At 43.3% G+C, this 21360-nt stretch overlaps 2 protein-coding genes across 2 annotated transcripts in view; one reads left to right on the forward strand and one right to left on the reverse strand.

The window, feature by feature from the left end:
* The window catches only part of ARID3B (AT-rich interaction domain 3B), a 49030-nt gene extending 37779 nt beyond the window's left edge, over positions 1–11251 (reverse strand). Inside the window, exons 1-2 of the mRNA XM_051982249.1 lie at positions 11156–11251; positions 6860–7483 (exon numbers count right to left, since the gene is read on the reverse strand). Coding sequence (XP_051838209.1) covers positions 6860–7399 — 540 coding nt within the window. The 5' untranslated portion in view covers positions 7400–7483; positions 11156–11251. The remainder of the gene's footprint in view (positions 1–6859; positions 7484–11155) is intronic.
* A 393-nt stretch (positions 11252–11644) lies between these two features.
* On the forward strand, positions 11645–13748 carry LOC127551984 (actin, cytoplasmic type 5). Its single transcript, XM_051982250.1, has 2 exons — positions 11645–11751; positions 12231–13748. Exon 2 carries the CDS (start codon positions 12251–12253, stop codon positions 13379–13381), a length of 1131 nt encoding a protein of 376 aa, XP_051838210.1. The 5' UTR covers positions 11645–11751; positions 12231–12250; the 3' UTR covers positions 13382–13748.
* Positions 13749–21360: the final 7612 nt, after the last annotated feature.

Here is a 21360-nt window from a genome sequence, read left to right on the forward strand (position 1 = left end):
TTCAGGAGCAGCATGATAATTGTGGAAATATGTACAGACGAATCGCACATGTTCAATATATATTGGATCACTTGCAGACTGGGGGAGTAGGTGGGGGAAGGGAGGGAAAAAATTTAAACACAGGGTTTTGTAGGGGTGAATGTGGAAAATTACCTATGTATATATTTCAAAAATAAAAAGCTTTAATTAAAATAAATGTCCATAATGACAACAATATAAAGAAAAGATGTTCCACAATCCGAGAGCCCCTTCTTTGTTATGAGGGGCAGCTTTCTGGATAGAAGAGAAAATTTTATATAAAAATAAATGATATTTACTTTTCTTTTAAATTTGAAGAATGGCTTAATGTATATGAATAAAAATAATGTATGAAAAATTCTAAGAACCATAAGAATTGTATGAACTGATATAGCACAAAGAAAGGAAATGAGGCAATATACACATAATTACAGCCACATAAATCAAACGATCCCACTAAAAGTAAAGTGAACTCAGAATAACTGAAGGGCCCATATTGATCCTGAAACATACTGACTTCCTCTTGACAGAGAGAAGGGAGACAATAAGGGTGTAATGAGGCAGTGTCACATGTGGTCACTGCAAGATGGGCCCGTAACTAATTTTCTTTGTTACAAGGGAAGGTTTGAACTGTGTGTGTGGGAGTGGAGGCAGGGCTATTTCCAGCAACAACTATGATCTCTGTGAAAGCCTCAATAAAACTTTTTTAAAGGTGTGGATGAGTAGGGAGAGGAAGGAAGAAGGGGCTCAGTAAGTGATGGAGGGAAGGAAGGGAAGAGAGGGAGAAAACAGCAGTTTAGTGGCTTGTGAATAGGCTTTAAAGTCAGGAAGACCAGAGCTAAGTATCACTTCTGACAGTCTAGTTGGGTGATCCTAAGTAGACGACTTTACCTTTCAGGATTCCTGGAAAGTCTTTAAGTCTCTAAACTGTGAGCTGGGTTGACAGGAAATTTCCTCATCATTATTTCCTTGTACCAAATAGACCACAGTTCTAACAGAGTACTTATAATAAATTAAGTAAAGTATATTTTCAAATCAGTCTGAAGAGTGAGTTCAATTATTTATCAGTCCTGAAAAGATAGACACGTATGGCTAGATTGAAGGGAACATGTCCATGAAATTCCCAGATTCCACAACAAAATGTATTACTTCGTTTAAGCACCACTTGCTTATGAAAAATATCTTCAAGATTATTCACTTCATTGGTCTCATTTTATGAAAGAAGGAACTGAAGTGCAGAAAACAGCAAATCTGGCATTCAAACCCACATCAAAATCAAATGCTCTATCATTTGATATGAAACCTGTCATTCAGAAGCAAGAAGGGCCAAAAATGTAAAAAAAAAGTTTACATAAATTTACAAAGGAATGAGCCACTCTGGCCTCTGGCTGTCTCTAATTCTTTGCAATCCAGCTTCCTTTCCTCCCCTTACACTGAAGCTGCTCTCGCAAAGGTCACCAATTCCCCTTTGATCAATAGCCAATGGAAGACCAATCAACATATCCAACAGCCTGCTTTCAGTGCTAAGCCTCCTTCCCTTCCAGTCAGGAGATCTAGATTAGAGTTCCGTACACTTAGCAGCAAAGCAACCATGGACCCTCTCTACTCTTTTTTCCCTTCATTTCAGCCTTATCCCATTCTCTTCTTTTACCTCCTTCTGCTCTGAGTGTTACAGGAAGAGCTCCTCCAGGCAAGCAGCGGCAGGTGTGCAGACACACAGACACAGACACACACACTGTCCCTGTCACCCTCTCCCCCCCAGGTTGTACAGAACTTTCTTGGCGATCTCATTCATTCTCAGGCCTTTAACTATCACCTGTATTCTTAAAGCTGCGTCTGCTAAAGGTCAACAGCCTAAGGAGGCATCTCTACCAAAAGCTTCCTGGCTCCTCTTCTCCATTTAGATCTCATTTACTTCTGTGCGCTAAGTCTGAAGTGCAGAGGGTCTCAGCCTTTAGCTGCAAGGCCAGACCATAAAAGACAGGAGCCTGGGAAAGGTTTCAATGGCCCAGCCCCAGGACTGAGAGCACCCATCCTTGGACAGTAAAAAAGAGCTCCATGACCCAATCAAGGAGAGTAAGGGATGATCGGAGAGCCAGGCGGACAGGCCGGTGGTCCGAGAGGATGGCCACGGTCAGAAAAGGGGGCAGGTGCGAACAGAAACACGGCAGAGACCGTGGGACTGTGGCTGCAGAGGCAGAAAGGCCCCCTGAACAAGCGCTCCCATCCCCTTCTCACAGAAGAGAGGCGCCGTGGCTTGGCCTAGGTGGGGAAGACACAAAAGGGCTCTTTCCCAAACCATCTCTGGGGAGGCCGTCAGAGGCCGAGCACGGGACCAGAGGGTCACTGGTGTGCCTCCCCATCGCATCTCTCAGGCTCCACATCTCTGCTCCTTCTACTCCCTTGTTCACTTAGAAAGCTGCTGAAGAGTGTGGGAATTCGAGGGGAGAATCAGCAACAGCAGCGACCCGGACAAGCCTATCCAACTGTTCCTGAGATCTATGTCCCGGAAGCAAAAGTTTGGGCAAGGTGGGAAGCAGGACGCTGGCAGCCCAAAGCAGCCTCTCAGGGGCCAATGCTGCAGGAAGCTTAGCCTGATCCAGTCATGACTGTTTCCAGTCATGACTGTTTGTAAACTATCAGACACTATATATAAAACACAGGGAGCCATACATCTCCAAAACATTGCAAAAAATAATAATAATTAAGTTCACTCTCTGATCTGACTTGCTCCCTCCCCTTCACACTCTCTGGTTCCTGGAGGATTATTTCACCTTGGGGCTGATTAGAGGATCAGGGAGTTCTGACCCAGAACTGCCACACCCCCAGCAGCCTATGAGGCTCCCTTTCCCCCCTTTTCCAAGCCCCTCCATACCTGCCATTTATGAATTGTCTTCCCCCTTTAGAATGTGAGTTCCTTAAAACTCAAGACCATTTTGTTTTCTGGTTTTTGTATCCCCAACACTTAGCACAGCACTTGGCACCCAGTAAATGCTTACTTAACACATGCTTTAGCTCACTGTTTGACCATCTAACTATCCAACCATCCATCTCAGAGCTTTCAAAGCCTTCTTCCAGGTCATAACAGAAACCAGGGGACTGCCACACTTTCCTGCGCATGGATAGACAAAGAAAAGGCCTCTGGTAGCTTTGGTTTTTTCTCTGTACTATTTTGTAAAGCAAAATACAAATATGGACACTATAAACACCTGGGTTATGGACTTGCCAAGAGGACCAAGTGACTTGCTCTACCACAGCTCTGAGCCTCAGGTAAACCTCAGTAGTAACTGTGGTGGAGAGAGCTCTCTGCTTATCTTAAAGAGCACCACAGCAAGCAGGACATATTGTGTAAGGAGCAAATGTTGCCCCCTGCCAGGTCCTTAAGTCTGTTTCTCTCACAGAATCCTAAACCAGGGATATTTAGGTGGGGAAGGCTAGCCATCATCATCTGCCACTGCTCGCTCCTCACTCAGTAACCGAAGGGATCGACGCAGAACACTAGACACAGACACTCATGCTCACCCAGGGTTTCAATGACTACATTTAGTCTGAAAATCTTATTTCTCTTTTGTTCTTTTTTTGGCACCTCCTATCTTTCCACATTGGCCCTATGGTGGCAAATGCCTTAATCATAACTTCCATATGTTATTTTATTTGAACTGCCCAGCAATCGTACTGCCCAGGAGGTGACACAATCATTTATTCTCCCCAGTGTACAAAGAGGAAACAAGTTTAGAGGGTAATAATTTAGGTCAAATAGTTAACCCCTCACCCCATTTCTTCCAACTTGCAAGAGATTATTAACAATAACCTAGTTATTAATCATAACTAACTCACTTAAACCTTTTCTTTCCCCTCTATACAATGAAGCCTGAAACCTCTCTCCAAATGGTTCACACTTCCTGAGTTGCTGTGTTGAGGTTTTTCCCTCTGGTTGTCAAAAACTGTTGCCTAGTTTTACGATTATTTACTCAGCTATCCAAGCCCAGTGGGGTTCAGAAAGCCAGGCTCAATGGCATCATCCATCTTCCTATCATTGTTACTGGGAATAACAATAACAACCACCACTAACCTCCCCCACACCATACCCTAAAAACACCCCAGCTTTGCAGAAACGAATTATTGTCCAGGAGTAGAAAAGCAAAGAGAATCTGAAAAAAAAAAAAAAAAAAAAAGTATGGCTACCCATGTTCTATAGCAGCCGCTTTCAATCACTTTCTCTAGAGCCCTAAAGTCTTTCCAAATGTTTTTCCAGTGCTGAATGATAGCCACCTTGCTTTTCAAAATGTTTTTTCAGGTATGTCTGTTTGTTTACCAAATTATTCAATGTTCCAGACACAAGTAGCTAGTCAGGAGATTAGTCTTCATGTTTTTTAAATAAAAATTGACTTTATAATGTTTGTTCTCCTACCTGAAACATAATTTAGGCTGGCACGCCACAAAGTGAGCTAAATTTGGAAAAAAACATTCTGGCTGAAAGCCAGGAAATAACAACAACATAAACAGAACTGACAATTCTCCAAGATTTTAAAATCTTCCAGTCGCTTTCCATACATTCTTTTATTTGAACTGCCCAACAATTGTGTCCACTAGGTGACACAATATTCTCCCCAGTATACAAAAAGTAAACAAGTTTAGAGGGTAAGTACTTAGATCAAATAATTATCCCCTCACCCCATTTCATCCAATCTCCAATAGATTATTAACAATACTGTAGAAAAGACTGATCTTTGTCATAGCAACTTTAGAAAAAGTTTTGTGGTTTTTTTCCTGTATGATTTACGAGAGAAATGCTTCTTTTTTCTAAACATCCCCAAACTCATACTAACTCACTCTCTCTTTCTCTTTCCATTTCTGTTTCTCTCTTTCTCTTTCCCTCTCTGATTCTCTGTCTCTCTCTCTCTTTAGTCTTGGCAGGATACAAGTGACAATATCATGCGAATCAACTTCTCATTCAGATCACCAGAAATGAGCAGAGGAGAGGATGTGAAAACAGGTGGATTTTATATCTGGGCTACAGCTACACACCAAGGTTTTTCAAAGTCACTCCACTTCCTGATTTGGCTCCTGTTTCTACTTCTATTGTTCCCTGATTCTACTCCAGGGAAGAGAGAAGTTTAGTCTAAGGAACTCATCCTGCTTGGTTGTCTAATTGAAAAAGCGATCAAATACACCTTGACTTAGGCTCAGAAACGTGGGAGCCTTAGGCCTCAGCCCCTGGGGCCCGGGGGCCTGTCACAGGAGCACCTGACTAATCCCTCCCTGCCAGCAGGAGCCTGGAGAGGCTCGTTCTAACGCCCCAGAGGCCTGACCCCGACACCTGCCTGGTTTCCTGCAGGCAGGCCAGGACGGGAAGCTCCACTCCCTCTTCACACGCGGCTTCACTTTCGAGGAATCAGGACTCGTGCGCAGAGGCTGGCCGGCCGCCAAGGCCCCGCTGCCTGCTGCCCGAACTCCCCCACTGCTGTCAGGGATCCCTCTTTCATGCTGACTCAACATGGACCTCTGCCAACCACATGGTAATGGAGGGGCTGCTGGCAATCCACAGGCGCGGAGAGCTCAATCACATTTAAATCATCTGGGAGGGCCTGGCTTTGCGGCCAAGGTGCTGTGGTGGGAGCTGAGACTCCCTGGCCCTGGGCCCAGCTCTGCTACTGAATCACTCAGTGATTTGAGGCTGCCTCTCTGCACCTCGGTTCCTTCCTTATTTTACCGACATGGCGCAGGGGGAAGGAAAGCAAAGGCCCCACGAGCGCTGGGTTAAGAACGCCAGCTCCGGACTTTGGGGCTGGAATCTCCACTTTACCCTTTACCACCCGGGGCCCATCATTGCTGCGGACCTCTAAAGATGAGGTTGGTAGACAAGAAGATCCCCTAATTCTGTTATCCTGTAGACCAGCATGGACACTGAGACAGGAAAACAAGTCATCTCCAAGGCTGGGAGAGCCTGAGATTCAAGGAGACAACTTCATGAACTCCTGTGCTCCATCCCTGCTCCTGCAAAGCCAGTCTTCCCTATCCATGTAAAAACACCCACATATGCTCTGAGAAAGCTCCTGTGCTCCAGCAGAGCGAGCCAGGGCTCTAGGATCGGGGAGCTGGACTCAAATTCTGCCTCTGATTCCTACTATATGACCTTGGGCAAGTCACCTAGCCTCCACAGGCTGAGTTCCCCCCCTGTCAAATAAAAGGGGTTGATGAGATAGTTACTGAGGTTCCTTCTAGCTCTGACTTTGTTTCTCTAAATACACATAAAAGAACAAGGCAGTAAAATGGGGACCTGACTAACATTACTAGTTTCACCATGGAAGCCTTTGTTAGAAGCTGCTGGTGGTGGGGGGTGAAGGGCCAAGAGTCAGAGAAAGCCGAGTCCAAATCCCCCCTCAGACAAGTTCTACCTGGGACCCAGAGACATTTACCCGCCTGTTTCTTCAACTGTAAAATGGGAATGACAATAATGGCACCTACCTCCATGAGGGCCAAATGAGACACGATCTGTAAAGTGCTCAGCCCAGTGCCTGGCACCCCAGGCAGTGCTCATTCAATCCCCTTCCCCCTTTAGCACTAACAAGTCACTTAATTTACAGCTCATCGTTGTCCCCTCTCAGCCCCGCCACGTCCAGGCTTCTGCTCACCAGAGCCGAGAGAAATCGGCGCAGCAGCTCCTGCCTCAGAAGGCTCCCTAAAGCTTTAGTTCTTCTTACTTCCTTCCAGGGGGAGGGAGAAGAGAGAGCAAATGGGCCTGAAAGCAAGGCTGAATGAAAGAAAGCCCCCAGATCGGTCTGTCTCAGGCCCCTTTCTGTAAAGGGACACAGGCAGCCTCCCCAGAACAGACACTGACCTGCGGAAGCGGCTCCTCCAGATTCCAGTTTGGGTGGCTGGACGCTGTGACTGAGGAGGGGGCTTTTGGAGCCTCTCTGGCATGGTCCTCTTTGATGTGCAGCCCCCTCTGCGGCCCTGGTGGTGGAGGAAGAGGAGGATTTGCCATGGGGGTGGCTCGGGGGTCGTGACGGGTCACTTTCTGCACGTGGAAATACTTGGAAGGACGCTGGGCCTCCTTCTCGGGGATCTCGGAGTCTTCCCCATCCCCTTCCTCTTCTTCCAGCCCCCCTTCCTCTTCCTCGTCGGGCTCTGAGCTCCCGAGCCGGGCGGCTGCTGCGGCCAGTGGCATTCTGGCCAGGGGCCCCAGAGCAGGACTCCCAGAAGCCTTGGAAGCCGGGGAGGTGAGGCCGGCCTGCTGGGCTGCCAGCTGCTGGGCGTACAGCAGCTGGGCTTCTCGCATCTGCCGCTCCTGCCTTTCCCGGGAATCCATCTGCAGAGGAGCGGGCGGCGGCGGCTGCTGCTGCTTCTGCAGCTGCTCCATCAGAGCCTCCAGCCTCATCCGCCGGTTGGCATGGCTGGGAAGGTGGGCCCTGCCAAGGAGGCACACGGGATCCACGGTGGATCCTTCAGGTCCCAACCACGGCTACAAAGGAAAAAACAGTCACATAAAACATGTTCTGACAGGCTTTCCCCAGCAAAGGGCCAGGAGCAACCCAAGCCTGATCTGATATCTGACCTCCCACTAAATGTAAATGCTTCTCATGCTGAGCTTTCAGATTATGCCCTTAATTGGCGGGAAGGAGAATGACGAGGAAGTGCAGTTGTTCCTTTCTAAACATTTAAAAAGAAATTTAGAAAGGTCCTATTCTTCAACTGTCTGGGTTCTGATCTTTCCCCCTCAACATTTTCAGTTATTACTATTTTTCCACTGGCAGGAATGTACCTAGATTTGTATTATACAGTCTGTGACTCTTAAAACCAGAGCCTTGAAGGCAAGAGGGGGTCAGAGTGAAGAAGAGAGAATTGCAAGAACCTCAGGAATGTCTCAGCCAAGTTGGACATATATAGAAATGGAGCAGAGAGAACTCTGCTCCCTCCCCTCGCCTCCCCCACCTTTGGAAAGAAAGAAAAACCCAGAAAGCTGCTCTTTAGGATTAAGCTTTTCAAAATGCCACAATCCGACGGCCTGCTTGTTCAGTGGACTGAGCAATGTTAACTGGACACTAAGTCCTTAAAAAGAATCCAATTTCAACAGCATGAAAGAAACATGCAGGAGTCTCAAATTGCAATCATCATTCAAACAAACAAGAGGAAATTCCTCTGGAGATTTTAAAGTTAATTAATCCGAAGCAAATATCCATGTTGTCTATAAACAGCAAAGCTAATTTCTCCTCCTTTTTTATTTTTATTATTTTTTTGGTAACTGCCAGGTGATCTTCACCACATTCCCTTTCTTTCAGAATCACGGCATCCATTCTGATGCTGAAGGACCAGCACAAAAATGAAGGGCCCTTTCAGGAGGAAAGTATTCTGGGGCAGGTTTAGCAGCATTCTTCCTCTTACAAATCATTCTTCAAACACACACACCCCCTATCACGCCCTCTGTTCCCCAAGCCAATCCCCACAACAAACACCGTATGGGTTACAGAGGTGATACACAAAAGCTCATGTGCCTCGGATAGAATAATGTTTCCCCTAAGCCTTGGTAAGTGACTAGACCATATATAATGTACATTTCAGGCAAATTAAAGTCCCCATAATGGCACACTGTTGCTTCCACATGTATGTTATCATGGGACAGAACATGACTTGATAAGTAGTAATGTTTGAGGGCTGAAACGCAAATAAAAGGCTTTAGAAACCCCAAAAAATCTTGGGAAGAAAGACCCTCAGGGAGAAGCCTGCATGGACACTGAACATTCTTCATGGATTAGAATGAGAAAGGAGATGTTTAAAGCTCAGCAAAAGATTAGAGATGGATTAAGAATCCTCATTTTCTATGTTTATTTTACGAATAGCGCCTTTGCTGCTAACATTCTATGGAACGTTTAAATTCCAAGTGGCTTCTCACTGCCGTCATTGCTTCGGGTATTTAAAAAGCAAGTATCGCAATAGTTTTCATTACATTTCTCACTTTAAAAAAATTAATCACAAGAAACATCTTATTCCCCTCAGAATATGGAAGATAAAAAGAATTTGAGACATTTAAATTTCAAAAATAAAGCAACTTCAACAGCAAAAAAAAAAAGAATTATGGGATTGCTGTGCTTCAAATTTCCTTTTAATACCAGTAGAAAATTACAAGTGAAGTGCCCTCATTTGCCACCCAATTATTCCTTCTTACTAAGGGTTTAGCAAATCCCAGTTACATAGAGTGGCACCATGGATGGGGGCTTCACGTTACAAAAAATTTAGTTGCCTTGTGATGCCTGAAGGCTTTAGCAGTCCTCACAATGAAAACAACCAGGTTAGTCAGAAAAATAGTATTGCTTGTATTTGGGGAATTCATTCTGCTCTCTCTAAAAACTTCAAATCTTAAAAAACAACAAAAACAACCCCTCTTTATATATATTCCTGTATCACAGACTACCCCCATTTTCACATAATCTCCCCCTACCCCTAACTCCCACTCTACACACACTGATTTTTGACTCTGATCTTTGCACTTCATTCTTTAGCCTGTGATTTCCCCACCCCATCCGTCCACTCCCTGAGTTTTCTTTGCACTGCAACCCTCTCCTCCCCAACTCTTGTTCTTCCTAGTCAAGCCCTTCCAACCCTTTATAACTCTCCAACTCCTCACCACTACTTCCCCTATTTATATCTCACCTACACCCCATTACCCAATTCCACCTGTATTCTCTTGCTCCCATAAAGCTCCTCAAACCCAGTTTTGGAAGCCCCCTCTTAAGCCATTTTCTGTTCTCTCTATGCTCACCTCCTGGGAGACCTCAACATTTCTGGAGCCTCCACATCTCGCCCACCTTCTTTAGCCCTGCCCTATTTTAATACCCTCATCCCACCTTAACTCTGACCTCAGAACCCCAACTTTACCTATCCCTCCTTTGACTCTCGTAGCCTTATGTTGACTCAACTGTGATTCCCCACATTTAACACCCTTCACTCCCCTACCTTTAACCATACATTCTCCCATCTTCCTTCTCACAGTTAAAACTAATTTTAATTTAGCTTTATTTTTCATTTTCGTCTGGCCTCCCCACTCTACTCCTCTTCAGGCCTTCCGGGCCACCCCTAAATGCTCACACAATATACCCCCCCAACACCCACTCCAACTTTTAATCTGATGGTTCTAAAACTTTTTGGTCTTAGGGCTCTTAGGTTCTTAAAAATTATCGAGGACCCCTCCAAAGAACCACTGTTTATGTGGTTTATATCAACGGAGATTCGCTCTATTAAAAATTAATGTTTTATAGTATCAGGAAAAGTTTTTACCACGAAGTCCTGCCTCTGGGACCACACTTTAAGAACTAAGGTTTTAACCAGCCTTACCCACATCATTTACTCCCCTAACCCCTGACCCCCCACTTTAACCCAACTCCTTATCCGTCTCCATTTTCCTCCTCATTCCCCCCTTCTTCCCCTCATCTCCAAGGCAATCACCATTTGCATCTTCTTCCCCCCACCTCCCACTTAATCTGACTCAGCAATTTACCTGTGCCCCCCAACACTCGTCCACACCCTCAGCCAGTCTTGTGCTCCCCTCCCCCTTCCCACCGGAGGGTTTCACCCCCTCCCCAATGATCTCGCGTCTCCCCATTCTCATCTCTCCCCACTGACCCCTCTCATCCTCCCTTCCATTTCGCCCCCTTCCTATTGACCTCTCTCATCGCGCCCCCTCCACACTGACCTCTTTCGTCTTCTCCTCATCTCTCCCTCTTCCCGGACCCCTCTCTTCCCCCTCCCAATTCGCCGCCTCCCCATGGACCTCTTTCGGCTCCCCCTTCTCATCTCTCCCTCTCCCCAATGACCCCTTTCATCCCCCTCCCCACTGATCCCCTTGTTCCCCCCATTTCGCCCCCGCCCCACTGACTCCTCTCGTCCCCCTGGGTCCCGGCGCGCTCTCCCACATCGCTTCTTTCCAAATAGCCCTCTCCCCATTGACTCCCTCGGTTCTCCCCTTCCCTCGCCCCCTCATCACAATCTCCTCTGAGTCCCCCTCCTTTTCCTTTCCTTCCTTCTTCATCACGGCGGAATGGGGGGGGGGGGTGCTGAAGGCTGATTTCCTCCAAATCTCTTATTTTACAGATGGGGAAACTGAGTCCTGGGGGAGCGGGGACCGGGAGGACGCTGTTACCTTCTGCGGCTTCGGCCTCGGCCCGACCCGACCCGGTCCAGCCGCAGCTCTGGTCCCCGTCCGGCCGCCGCTGCCGCTGCGGCCCCGGCTCTGCCTCCTCCGCCGCCTCCTCCGCCTCCTCCTCCAGCCCGCAGGCGGCAGCGGCGGCGGGGGTAGCGAGGCGGGGCCCGCACCGGAAGCGGCGCCGGGAGCCGGGGCGGGGCCGGCAGGAGGCGGGGGAGGGAGGCTAGGGGAATAGGAATGGGGGTGGGGAAAGGGGAGGAGCCTAGAGGGGAGGAAATGGGAGGGGCGGGGCGAGGGCGAGGTAGGGGCCGAGGCCGGAAGGGGAGGCAGAGGGAGGCCTGGCCGGAAGTGACTCCTCCTCCGGAGGGAGTAGAAGAAAAAAGGGAGGGAAGGGGCAAAACAGGGGCGGGGTCTGGGGGAGGAAACAGACGGTAAATTATTCGGCCAATGGGAGACCAGAATAAGGTAAAATTCCGGTTCCGGTGTGAGCGCGCCCGGCGGTGAGTTTAAAAGCCGGGCGCGCGCCTTAGCTGAGTGACATACCAGTTGCAGTCTTCGTGGAATAGGATCCGTGGAGCAAGAGCTTTCTGAGCGTGAGTCTAAACGGGGCCAGGCTGAGCCGCGGCTGGGCCAAGGAAGGAGGGGGAGGGCGAGATGCGCCGGGTAGAAAGATGTAGAAAAAGACGAGGGAGGGCGGGGACGGGGACGGGGCAGCCCCGATCCGTCTGGGCCGCTGCGCTCTCTCTGCCGGCACAGCCGGTGACTCATCAATCTCGCGCCGCGCAGCGGAGCCGGAGAGCCTGAGGCCTGCATTCTGCTCCTCCTCTTGGAGGCCCTGACGTCCGTAGGCCGCTTGGCCCGGGGACCGCCCCGGGACAAAAGCCTCTGCTAGGCCCCGAACCCTCCGTGGCTGCCTCGGCAAAGGCCGGTGCCTCTGGTGTGGCCCTATCCCGGACAGGCCCAGTGCGCGTGAATCTGAGAGGCAGTCCTGGGAGGTGCTGTTGTGGGGGCAGTGGGAAGTGAGCAGGCTCCAGCCTTGGGTCTAACTCGTTCTCCACTGTCTTTACCCCAGTTTTCCAGGTGAATTCCATAATGGCTGATGAAGAAATCGCAGCCCTTGTGGTGGACAACGGTTCGGGCATGTGCAAGGCGGGCTTCGCTGGAGACGATGCCCCTAGGGCTGTGTTTCCTTCCATCGTGGGTCGCCCCAGGCACCAAGGAGTCATGGTGGGCATGGGCCAGAAGGACAGCTATGTGGGTGATGAGGCCCAGAGCAAAAGGGGCATCCTGACCCTGAAGTACCCCATTGAGCATGGCATCGTCACCAACTGGGATGACATGGAAAAAATCTGGCACCACACCTTCTACAATGAACTCCGAGTGGCCCCTGAGGAGCACCCTGTCCTGCTGACCGAAGCTCCTCTGAATCCGAAGGCCAACAGAGAGAAGATGACCCAAATCATGTTTGAAACCTTCAACACCCCAGCCATGTACGTGGCCATCCAGGCTGTGCTGTCTCTCTATGCTTCTGGCCGCACCACAGGAATTGTGATGGACTCTGGAGACGGGGTCACCCACACCGTTCCTATCTACGAAGGTTATGCCCTCCCCCATGCCATTCTGCGACTTGACCTGGCCGGGCGAGACCTCACCGACTACCTCATGAAGATTTTGACTGAAAGAGGCTACAGCTTCACCACAACAGCTGAGAGGGAGATTGTGAGGGATGTCAAAGAGAAGCTGTGTTATGTTGCCCTGGACTTCGAGCAAGAAATGGCCACCGCAGCTTCTTCCTCTTCCCTGGAGAAGAGCTACGAGTTACCTGATGGTCAAGTCATTACCATTGGCAATGAGAGGTTCCGATGCCCAGAATCTATCTTCCAGCCTTCTTTCCTGGGAATGGAGTCCTGTGGGATTCATGAGACCACCTACAATTCCATTATGAAGTGTGATGTTGACATTCGAAAGGATCTCTATGCTAATACAGTGTTATCTGGTGGTACCACTATGTATCCTGGCATTGCTGACAGAATGCAGAAGGAGATCACAGCCCTGGCTCCAAGCACAATGAAAATAAAAATCATTGCCCCACCTGAACGCAAATACTCTGTCTGGATTGGAGGTTCCATTTTGGCCTCTCTTTCTACCTTCCAGCAGATGTGGATCAGCAAGCAGGAATATGATGAATCTGGTCCTTCTATTGTCCACCGGAAATGCTTTTAATTAATTATTGTTGGGCTAATCCTTGTTACTTGCAGGTGTAAATGCCAGGTCAGATGTTTACATAGACCACAAATGGACCAAACATTTATGAAAATGCCCATGAAAAGCTTGTTCCGTTAACTTTTTGTTTTTTATTTATTTGAATTGTGATATTTAAGTACATTTAGTACATCAGTTCAGGTGAATTATTTACTTTTACTTTTGTGTCTTGTTGATAAATTGTTAACAATTAGTTATGTGTTTGTGATATTGCTCCTGGCAAACTGAAGTTTAAGGGACTTAGATTGACTGTGGTAGATATTATTCTAAGTAGAACTGTAATTAACATTGTTCTATTCATGCAAAATAAAAATTCTGAAATTAAAAATCCCAGTTTTGCATAGTCTACCTTAAACCTTGAAGTTTCTGCTTTAATTTCTTTATAAAGAGAGTCTGCCAAAACAAAATTGGTACCTATTACTCTGAAAGTGCCTAGAGTGTGATAACAGCAGCTATTCCTTTCTAGATATTACACGTATTGTTCAGCTGCTTGCCTATAAATGCAAGCAAGGGGCTAGTAAATTTCAACTCCTTAACCTACTGTCTTGCCAATCAAATTCCTAAATCAATTTATATTAATCCAAGTACTGTTCAGCCTACATTTGCCTTTATAGCAAGGAGTCACAAACTTTCTTTTTCCTATAAGCAAGTTTATTACATAAAAATCAAGTCATTTTAAGGATTCGAGAAATTTTTTGAGACTCTGTAAAAGGGTTTTAAAATATTGATCAGTAATTCTAATAAGCAGTATGCTAATCTTGATATGAAATTAGGACTGAGCCTAAGGCTAAAAAGGACTCCTCCAGATTGTCCTTTTCCTTCAACTCTAGGGTGTGCTATTAATTTTCACAAAGGAAACTATCCTAGTTATTATAAATTATGAGTTCTAGCTTACATCTAAGTTTTCCAATAAAAGTAAAAGGAATAAAATGTATCATGTCTCCAACAAACATTTCAGTGCCTATTGTATGCAGATTACTTTTGAACTAGGCTATAACATTGATCCCAAGTAAATGTAACAAAGTGTTTGCTATCCTCAAATTCAGTCATTTAGGTAGATAAACCAAGTCATTAAGAGTTAGATGATAAATTCACTAGAAAAGGTAGAACCAAGTTTTAGTTGAATTCCAAAGGAGAAAAAGTTAAGGAAAAGCTTTATGTAAAACAGAAAATTTGAGTTGAGTTTTAAGGGGACCGTGTCCATAGGCATGATTATATAGGGAACTCTTGACTGGGACATCTTGTACCAATGCAAATTGATACTTCCACGTTTTAGTTTTAAAGCGTGTCAGGTAGGGCTTAAGTGCCAAGTCTTTATGGCTTCAAGGCCACCAAGATTCATTTTACCACTCTGACTTTAGGGGACACAGGAATTTAGTTAAGAGAAGTCTAGGTATAGGACAGCATGCAGAGTAAGATTAAACATACAATGTTTTAAGACTTAGAGCTGGAAGAAACCTTAAGTGTCAATTAGCCTAAACTTCAAGAATCTCCTCCCCATTTTAATAGATAAAAAAACAAGATCTGCCCCATTTCTGTTGTTAAGTGAAATTGTATTAAGAGGGTGTCTTCCTTTGGAACATACTATATTTGCATTAATTGGCAAAGTAAATAATAATTCACCTTTCTGAATCCTAATCATTTTTATTCTTAATCAGAGAGACTAAATGACTTTGCCAGTGTTGTCAAACAGGAAAGGATGATTCAAAGGCAAGTCCCCTGATTCCAACTCCCAATCTTCCACTTTAGCATGCTGCTTGTTGTATAGTCACAATGCAATACTAATAGACGTGGGGGATATGAGAGGTTTGTAAAAACTAGAGGTTCTTTCTACAAGTATATTCGCCCAGCATTTTATTTCCAAAAACAAATGAGTATTTTATGTCCATATTTGAAAATAACTTATTGCTTCATGACTAGAGTAATGGGGTAAGCACTTTTGACTTTCCTTGGGCCTGGAAGATCATCGGTCAGTTAAAGTTTAGATTTTGCATTGCTCTTTACTCTGTGTAACCTTTGCACTGTGGATCTTAATTTAGTTGAAAGCATTGAACTAAGCTATTCATTATATTAAAATGCCACAGCCAGTATTCTGAAAGAATTAATTCAAAAAGAGGTTGCCTGACCCCATGTACTGAATGTTGGCCAGGAACTTAGTTCTAGTCTCTCACTGATTTACTTGAAAAAATCATGAAAACTATGTGCTGTTTTCCCCTGGTTTATAAAAGGAATAGATCACAGGACAGATAATGCTTAGTAAGTTCCTTGATAATAATCATTAAAAAGTTTGTAATATAGTAAACAGTTGCTATGTTCACTGATGTAAATGGTTGACTAGATTTTTTTTCCTACTTCCTAATGCCTAAATATCATTTGCAAAGGCCTTTTAGTTACTTAATAATGAGAAATTCAAATTGAGGAAGGAAGAATTTACAAATCCTGAGATTGGTTATCTATCTTCCTGTTACTATTAATGATAATACTCCAAAACCCTGAAGATTTTATTAGAGCTGTCTGGTTCAAAGTCTTTAACTGGAGAGACTTAAGACCGATCTCATAATTCTCAAATGGGAGACTTTTTGAGTTTAATCCTCCATAAGTGAAGTGCTCTCTTCTCTATAGTTGCAATAGGAACCGCAACTTGGCTTTAGGTAATTTGAATTCAACAGATCAGTTCAAGTATTTAATGCAGTGTATCAGGACTTAAAAGTCCAATGTCATAAAGACAGCTAATAAGCCAGGGAGTTATTATAAAATTATTTTAAATTATAATTTATATACAAATATAATTTAAATATATATTTCTACATAATATAAATTTTATATAAAATATAAATAAATATATGTAATTATAAAAATCCAACATTAAAGCAATTTCTAAAATCCCAAAATCTTAGGAAGTTATAATCTCTACCATCCCCAATGCCCAAAGTCCTGAACTCTTAACTCCCCCACTCCAAATTAGTCTCTTGGTGTCTGAAATGATCTAAGCTCCATGTTCTTCCTTTTCTGCTGGAATATACAGCTGTCCTATCCACAAAGAACCTGTAAAAGTAAGAACAGGGAGACTTGACACACCCTAGAAGGATGAAAATTCAATGATGGAATATTTACAATCCTGTTCCCCAACAACTCAACTTTAAGGGCTGAGCTTCAATTGAAAAAGGTAAATTGAAAAGTGTAATAGAAATATTTGGCAAATACAAAGGTGAATAGCATGGCATGTTTCTGGACTTGTGTAAAATGTTCATAATGGAAAAAAAAAGATTAGATGGCTTTGTGATTCCTAGAGAATCAAGAACATCTACTTGAGCAAGCCTAAACACAGATGTACTTCTGCTTGGCCTTCTGCTCTGTGGCCTCATGAAAACTTGAAATCATATGGCTAATGACAACTTTCCTGGTTGAGAGATCCAGATGGCCTTTAAGAGGCCCCCAATAAATAGAGCATTTACAAACTCAGCTGTGCTGTCCTGGAGCAGATGGCCCAAACCATCTCTCTTGCTCTTTGGAAGATTAGGGGACTATTCTTCCATTGAGACAGAATTTGAATCACACAAATTTGGATGATTATAAAGACATCTTTCAAATAAGTATTGGAAAAATGAAGCAGTTGAAAGTTACAAAAGGGAATGAGTCATTTTGAGAGTGGCCTTTTTGCTTATGGAATGAAATCAGAAACTGAGGGATAGATCACCAGATAAGAGGAGAAAGATAAGAAAGCCAAATCTCTCACCTAATGAATACACAAATCCTATAGTCTAGAATTATATAGAAATAGAAAGATAGTCTATTTCCACTTCCCAGTAAATTCTCTCCGTAACATTTCTGATAGGGGAGATTAACTTCTCACCTAATGCAGAAATCCCATGATTTCCTTAATTGGGAGTTTATCCAGCCTTTGCTTGAATATTTTCAGTGAGAGACTCTATTATGTGGCAGCTTTAAATCTTAGAAAATTCTTTGCCTTCAATGTCCAACAGGGAGCTGTAGCCAACTCCTTTGAGGATCCAACATGCTACTGCTTGAATTGATTGGGAAAGCAAGTCAAGGGTCTTTTACAATACTTGTATTAAATCACAATCTGCTTCTTTTTCCCTTTTACTCATTAGTCATAGTTCTGTTACTGTGACAGACAACATAGAATTCCCTCTTCCAAATAATAGCCCCACATTTGGAAAAAAAAAAAAAGCTATCTTGTTTTCCGAATAGCTGCAGGACAGTGGGTAAATCAAATCACCTTTCTCTCTGGCCTCCACTTCCTTTTCTGAGGCAGGGTTGGATGATGATTCTTTAAGTGATGAACTGAGAGTCAGGAGACTTGAGTGTAAACACTATTTCAGACAGTGTATGCTTTATGGGTAAGCCACAACCTCTCTACGCCTGTTTCCTCATCTGTAAAATGAAAGGATTGACCTGTAGGTCATCTTCCAGGTCTAACTCTGATCCTATGACTACATCTATTCTCTCTACAAGTTTCTTTTTTTTTTCCGCTTTGGAAAACTTTATTTCATAATAATAGCTTTTTATTTTCAAAATACATACAAATATAGTTTTCAACTTTCACCCTTCTCTACAACTTTCTAAAGTCCCTTTTTGCTCCAGCAATTTTAGGAAAATAGAATTGTGGAACTTGGAGCTGGGATTTGAAACTCTTCATTTTACAGAAGGGGAAACTGATACTTAATTGTCTGAATCTCCCCTTAAACTTCTCCAAACTAAATATAAGTAAACTTTTCAGATGATACTCCTTTACTCTCCCTCAAAAACTGTTTATTACAGAAAGTACAATTTAGCTCATTGACTCAATATGGAGTCAACAAAAATATATTTTAGTCCATATACAAGGACAGATGCTTTCAACAAATATTTTTTGTGTGCTTAAGACTTGTGCTAGGTCATTTAAGGGGATAAAAATAGAAGATAAAGTCCTTGCCAATCCAAGAGTTTATAATCTAGATGGTGAGAGTGGATATACCTTTCAAGATTTAGCTTCTCCCCTAGTCACCTGTGCTCAAGCCAAATTGGTCTGTCCCTATCTCCGAATACAACCTATTCTCCCTCAACTCTACACCTTCGCTTGTGTTGTTTCCTTTGCCTAGAGTGGCTTCTACCCTTTTTGTGTCTATTGAAATCGTTCATATCCATATTTTAAGGCTTACCCCGGTTGCCACCTGCTTCATGAATTCTTCTGTGATCCTGCACAGGTACAATTTTCCCCTCCTCTAAACACCTATAGAATTTTATAGCAATTTCACACCTACACGGATGCATTAGATCATACCAACCTTAAGAGCAGGGATTATGTCTTATTTATCTCTGATCACTACAATGTTATCAACTATTAAGTATTCAATCAATACTTATTGAATGAATGAATCAATGAATTAATGAATTAATGGATGTAGTGAACACAGTTCTGGATTTAGACCTCTGGGGCTTTAGTTTCTATGCTTTTAAAAATGAGGAGGTTATACTGGATGACTTCTAGCATGTCTCCCAGTCCATGAATTTATGACTAATCCTACGACTGGGGAGGGTCGATCATGAGCAAAGGAATGAAAGTAGAGATCATGAGTCACTCCAGTTTGGCTTAAGTAAAAGATTTGGATTAGAAAAGAGTGGGAGATAAAACCAGAAGTATATTTGAATAAATTCTTGAGGCAACTTGTATGCCAGACTAAGCAATTTATAGTTTCTCCTGTAGATGTCACTTATGAGTCATAGAAAAGTCACTATTCCTCAAAATGGGAGAAGAGAGTAGAATCTATAAATTGCAGATAATGGTGAACCCGAATTTAAGGGATAAACCTGTAAGGATTTTGAGAAGACAGGTAAAAGAACAAAATAGACAAAATGATATATAAATATATATATACATATATCTATTTCAGAACTCTTTAGTTGCAGGAATATTTAAATTTTTACATAAAGAAGGCAGGTAAGATTCTGAAACAACAGTGACTAGGGTGATCATGTTTCAGTTTATGGGAAGCATATAGAAGGAAAAATCAGAAAAAAGAATAACTTGCTTATTTTGAACTACATTGGATATTCCACAGACGTCTCAAATTTAATACGATCAAAACAGAATTCTTGATCTACTTAACATTCTTCCAAACTTCTCCATTACTGCTGAAAACAATCACCACCCCTTCAGTCTCCTATGTGTATAGAACCACTGAATTTGAGAGTTGGAAAGGACCTCAATAGCCAGCTAGTCCAACTTATACATGAAATGAATCTCTAATATACCATTAAGCATCTCTACTGCCATGTTCATCAAGTGATCACTCAACCCCTGCTTGAAGACTTCTAAGGCAACCTGTTCTACTCTGGGATGACTTCATCGGGAGGCTTTTCTCTACATATAGCTTACATTTGCCCCTTAGGAACTTCTACTTATTTCTCTAGGTCCTACTTTCTTTTTAAAAAAATATGTTAAATGCAATATATGTATACATATTTATACCGTTATCTTGCTGCACAAGAAAAATCGCATCAAGAAAGAAAAAAAACTGGGAAAGAAAACAAAATGCAAGCAAACAACAACAGAGAGAGTGCGAATGCTATGTTGTGGCTCACATTCTGTTCCCACAGTTCTGTCTCTGGGTGTAGATGACTCTTCATCACTAAACAATTGGAACTGGTTTGAATCATCTCATTATTGAAGAGAGTCACATCCATCAGAATTGATTGTAGTATAGTCTTGTTGTTGCTGTGTATAATGATCTCCTGGTCCTGCTCATTTCACTCAGGATCAGTTCATGTAACTCTCTCCAGGTCTCTCTGAAATCTGTTTCTTACAGAACAATAATATTCTATAACATTCATATTGAGTCCTATTTTCTTGTGCCAAACAGAACAAGTCTAAACTCTCCCCCTTGATTTCCGGCTCATTTCACTAACTGCCTAATGAATATTTCAATGAATACCTACCTCAACCTCAGCATATCCAGATTTATAAACTCAGCATTATTTTTGCTCCTCAATCTCTTTCTCTTCTTATGTCCAATCAGTTTCCAATCTTACCATATTGACTTCCACAACTCATATATATTTTCTATGCAGAAAGATTGGATATGAGAGATGTGGAAACAAATAATTAGATTTGGCAACAGATTGGATATGAAAAGTGAGTGACAGTGAGGAGTTTAAGATTACAACAAGGTTGTAAACTTTGGTTGCTGAAAGAATGATAGTGTTCTGAATAGAAATAGGAAAACTCAAAAGAGAGGAATTTTTGTTTTTATTTTGGGTTTGTTTTTTGCATTTTGGAATTTGTGCTTTTTTTTTTTTTTTTTTTTTTAAAGCAGGGTTTGGGGGCAAAGGTTAGTAATGAATTAGATTTTGTATATGTTTAAATTCAGATGCCTAAGAAACATCAATTCAGAATATCCAATATTAAATTATTCATATGGAGACTAGGGCTCAGGAGAAAGACTAGGACTAAAATACATAATTTTTTTTTATTATTATAGCTTTTTATTGACAGAACATATGCAAGGGTAATTTTTCAACACTGACCTTTGCAATCACTTCTGTTCCAACTTTTCCCTTCCTTCCCTCCACTCCCTCCCCTAGATGACAGGCAGACTCATAAATGTTAAACATGTTAAAGTATATAAGATTCTGAGAATTAATTCTGAGAAATCAGTATAGCAATGATTAATTAAACCATATAAGTTGTTGAGGTCATCAAAAGAAAATGTAGAGAGGAGAAGGTCAAGGACAGAACCTTGGCATATACTCAAACACATAAAGTAGGCAGTATATAAATTCTGGCTGCTACAATTATTATTATTACCCACAGCTAAGAGTAATAATTGAGGTGATGATCAATTAAAGGAAAATGAGAAGTGCTTGGATATGTAGAAGAATGAATGGGTGAAATGAAGAAGCATTTATTAAGTACCTACTGGGTATCAGACACTGTGCTA

This window comes from Antechinus flavipes, chromosome 2 (genome assembly GCF_016432865.1).
Source record: "Antechinus flavipes isolate AdamAnt ecotype Samford, QLD, Australia chromosome 2, AdamAnt_v2, whole genome shotgun sequence".
NCBI classification, from domain to species: domain Eukaryota; kingdom Metazoa; phylum Chordata; class Mammalia; order Dasyuromorphia; family Dasyuridae; genus Antechinus; species Antechinus flavipes.

Bases quoted from the DNA above. Each gene is read 5' to 3' on its own strand.
- LOC127551984 (XM_051982250.1), top strand. From the start codon at position 12,251: ATGGCTGATGAAGAAATCGCAGCCCTTGTGGTGGACAACGGTTCGGGC.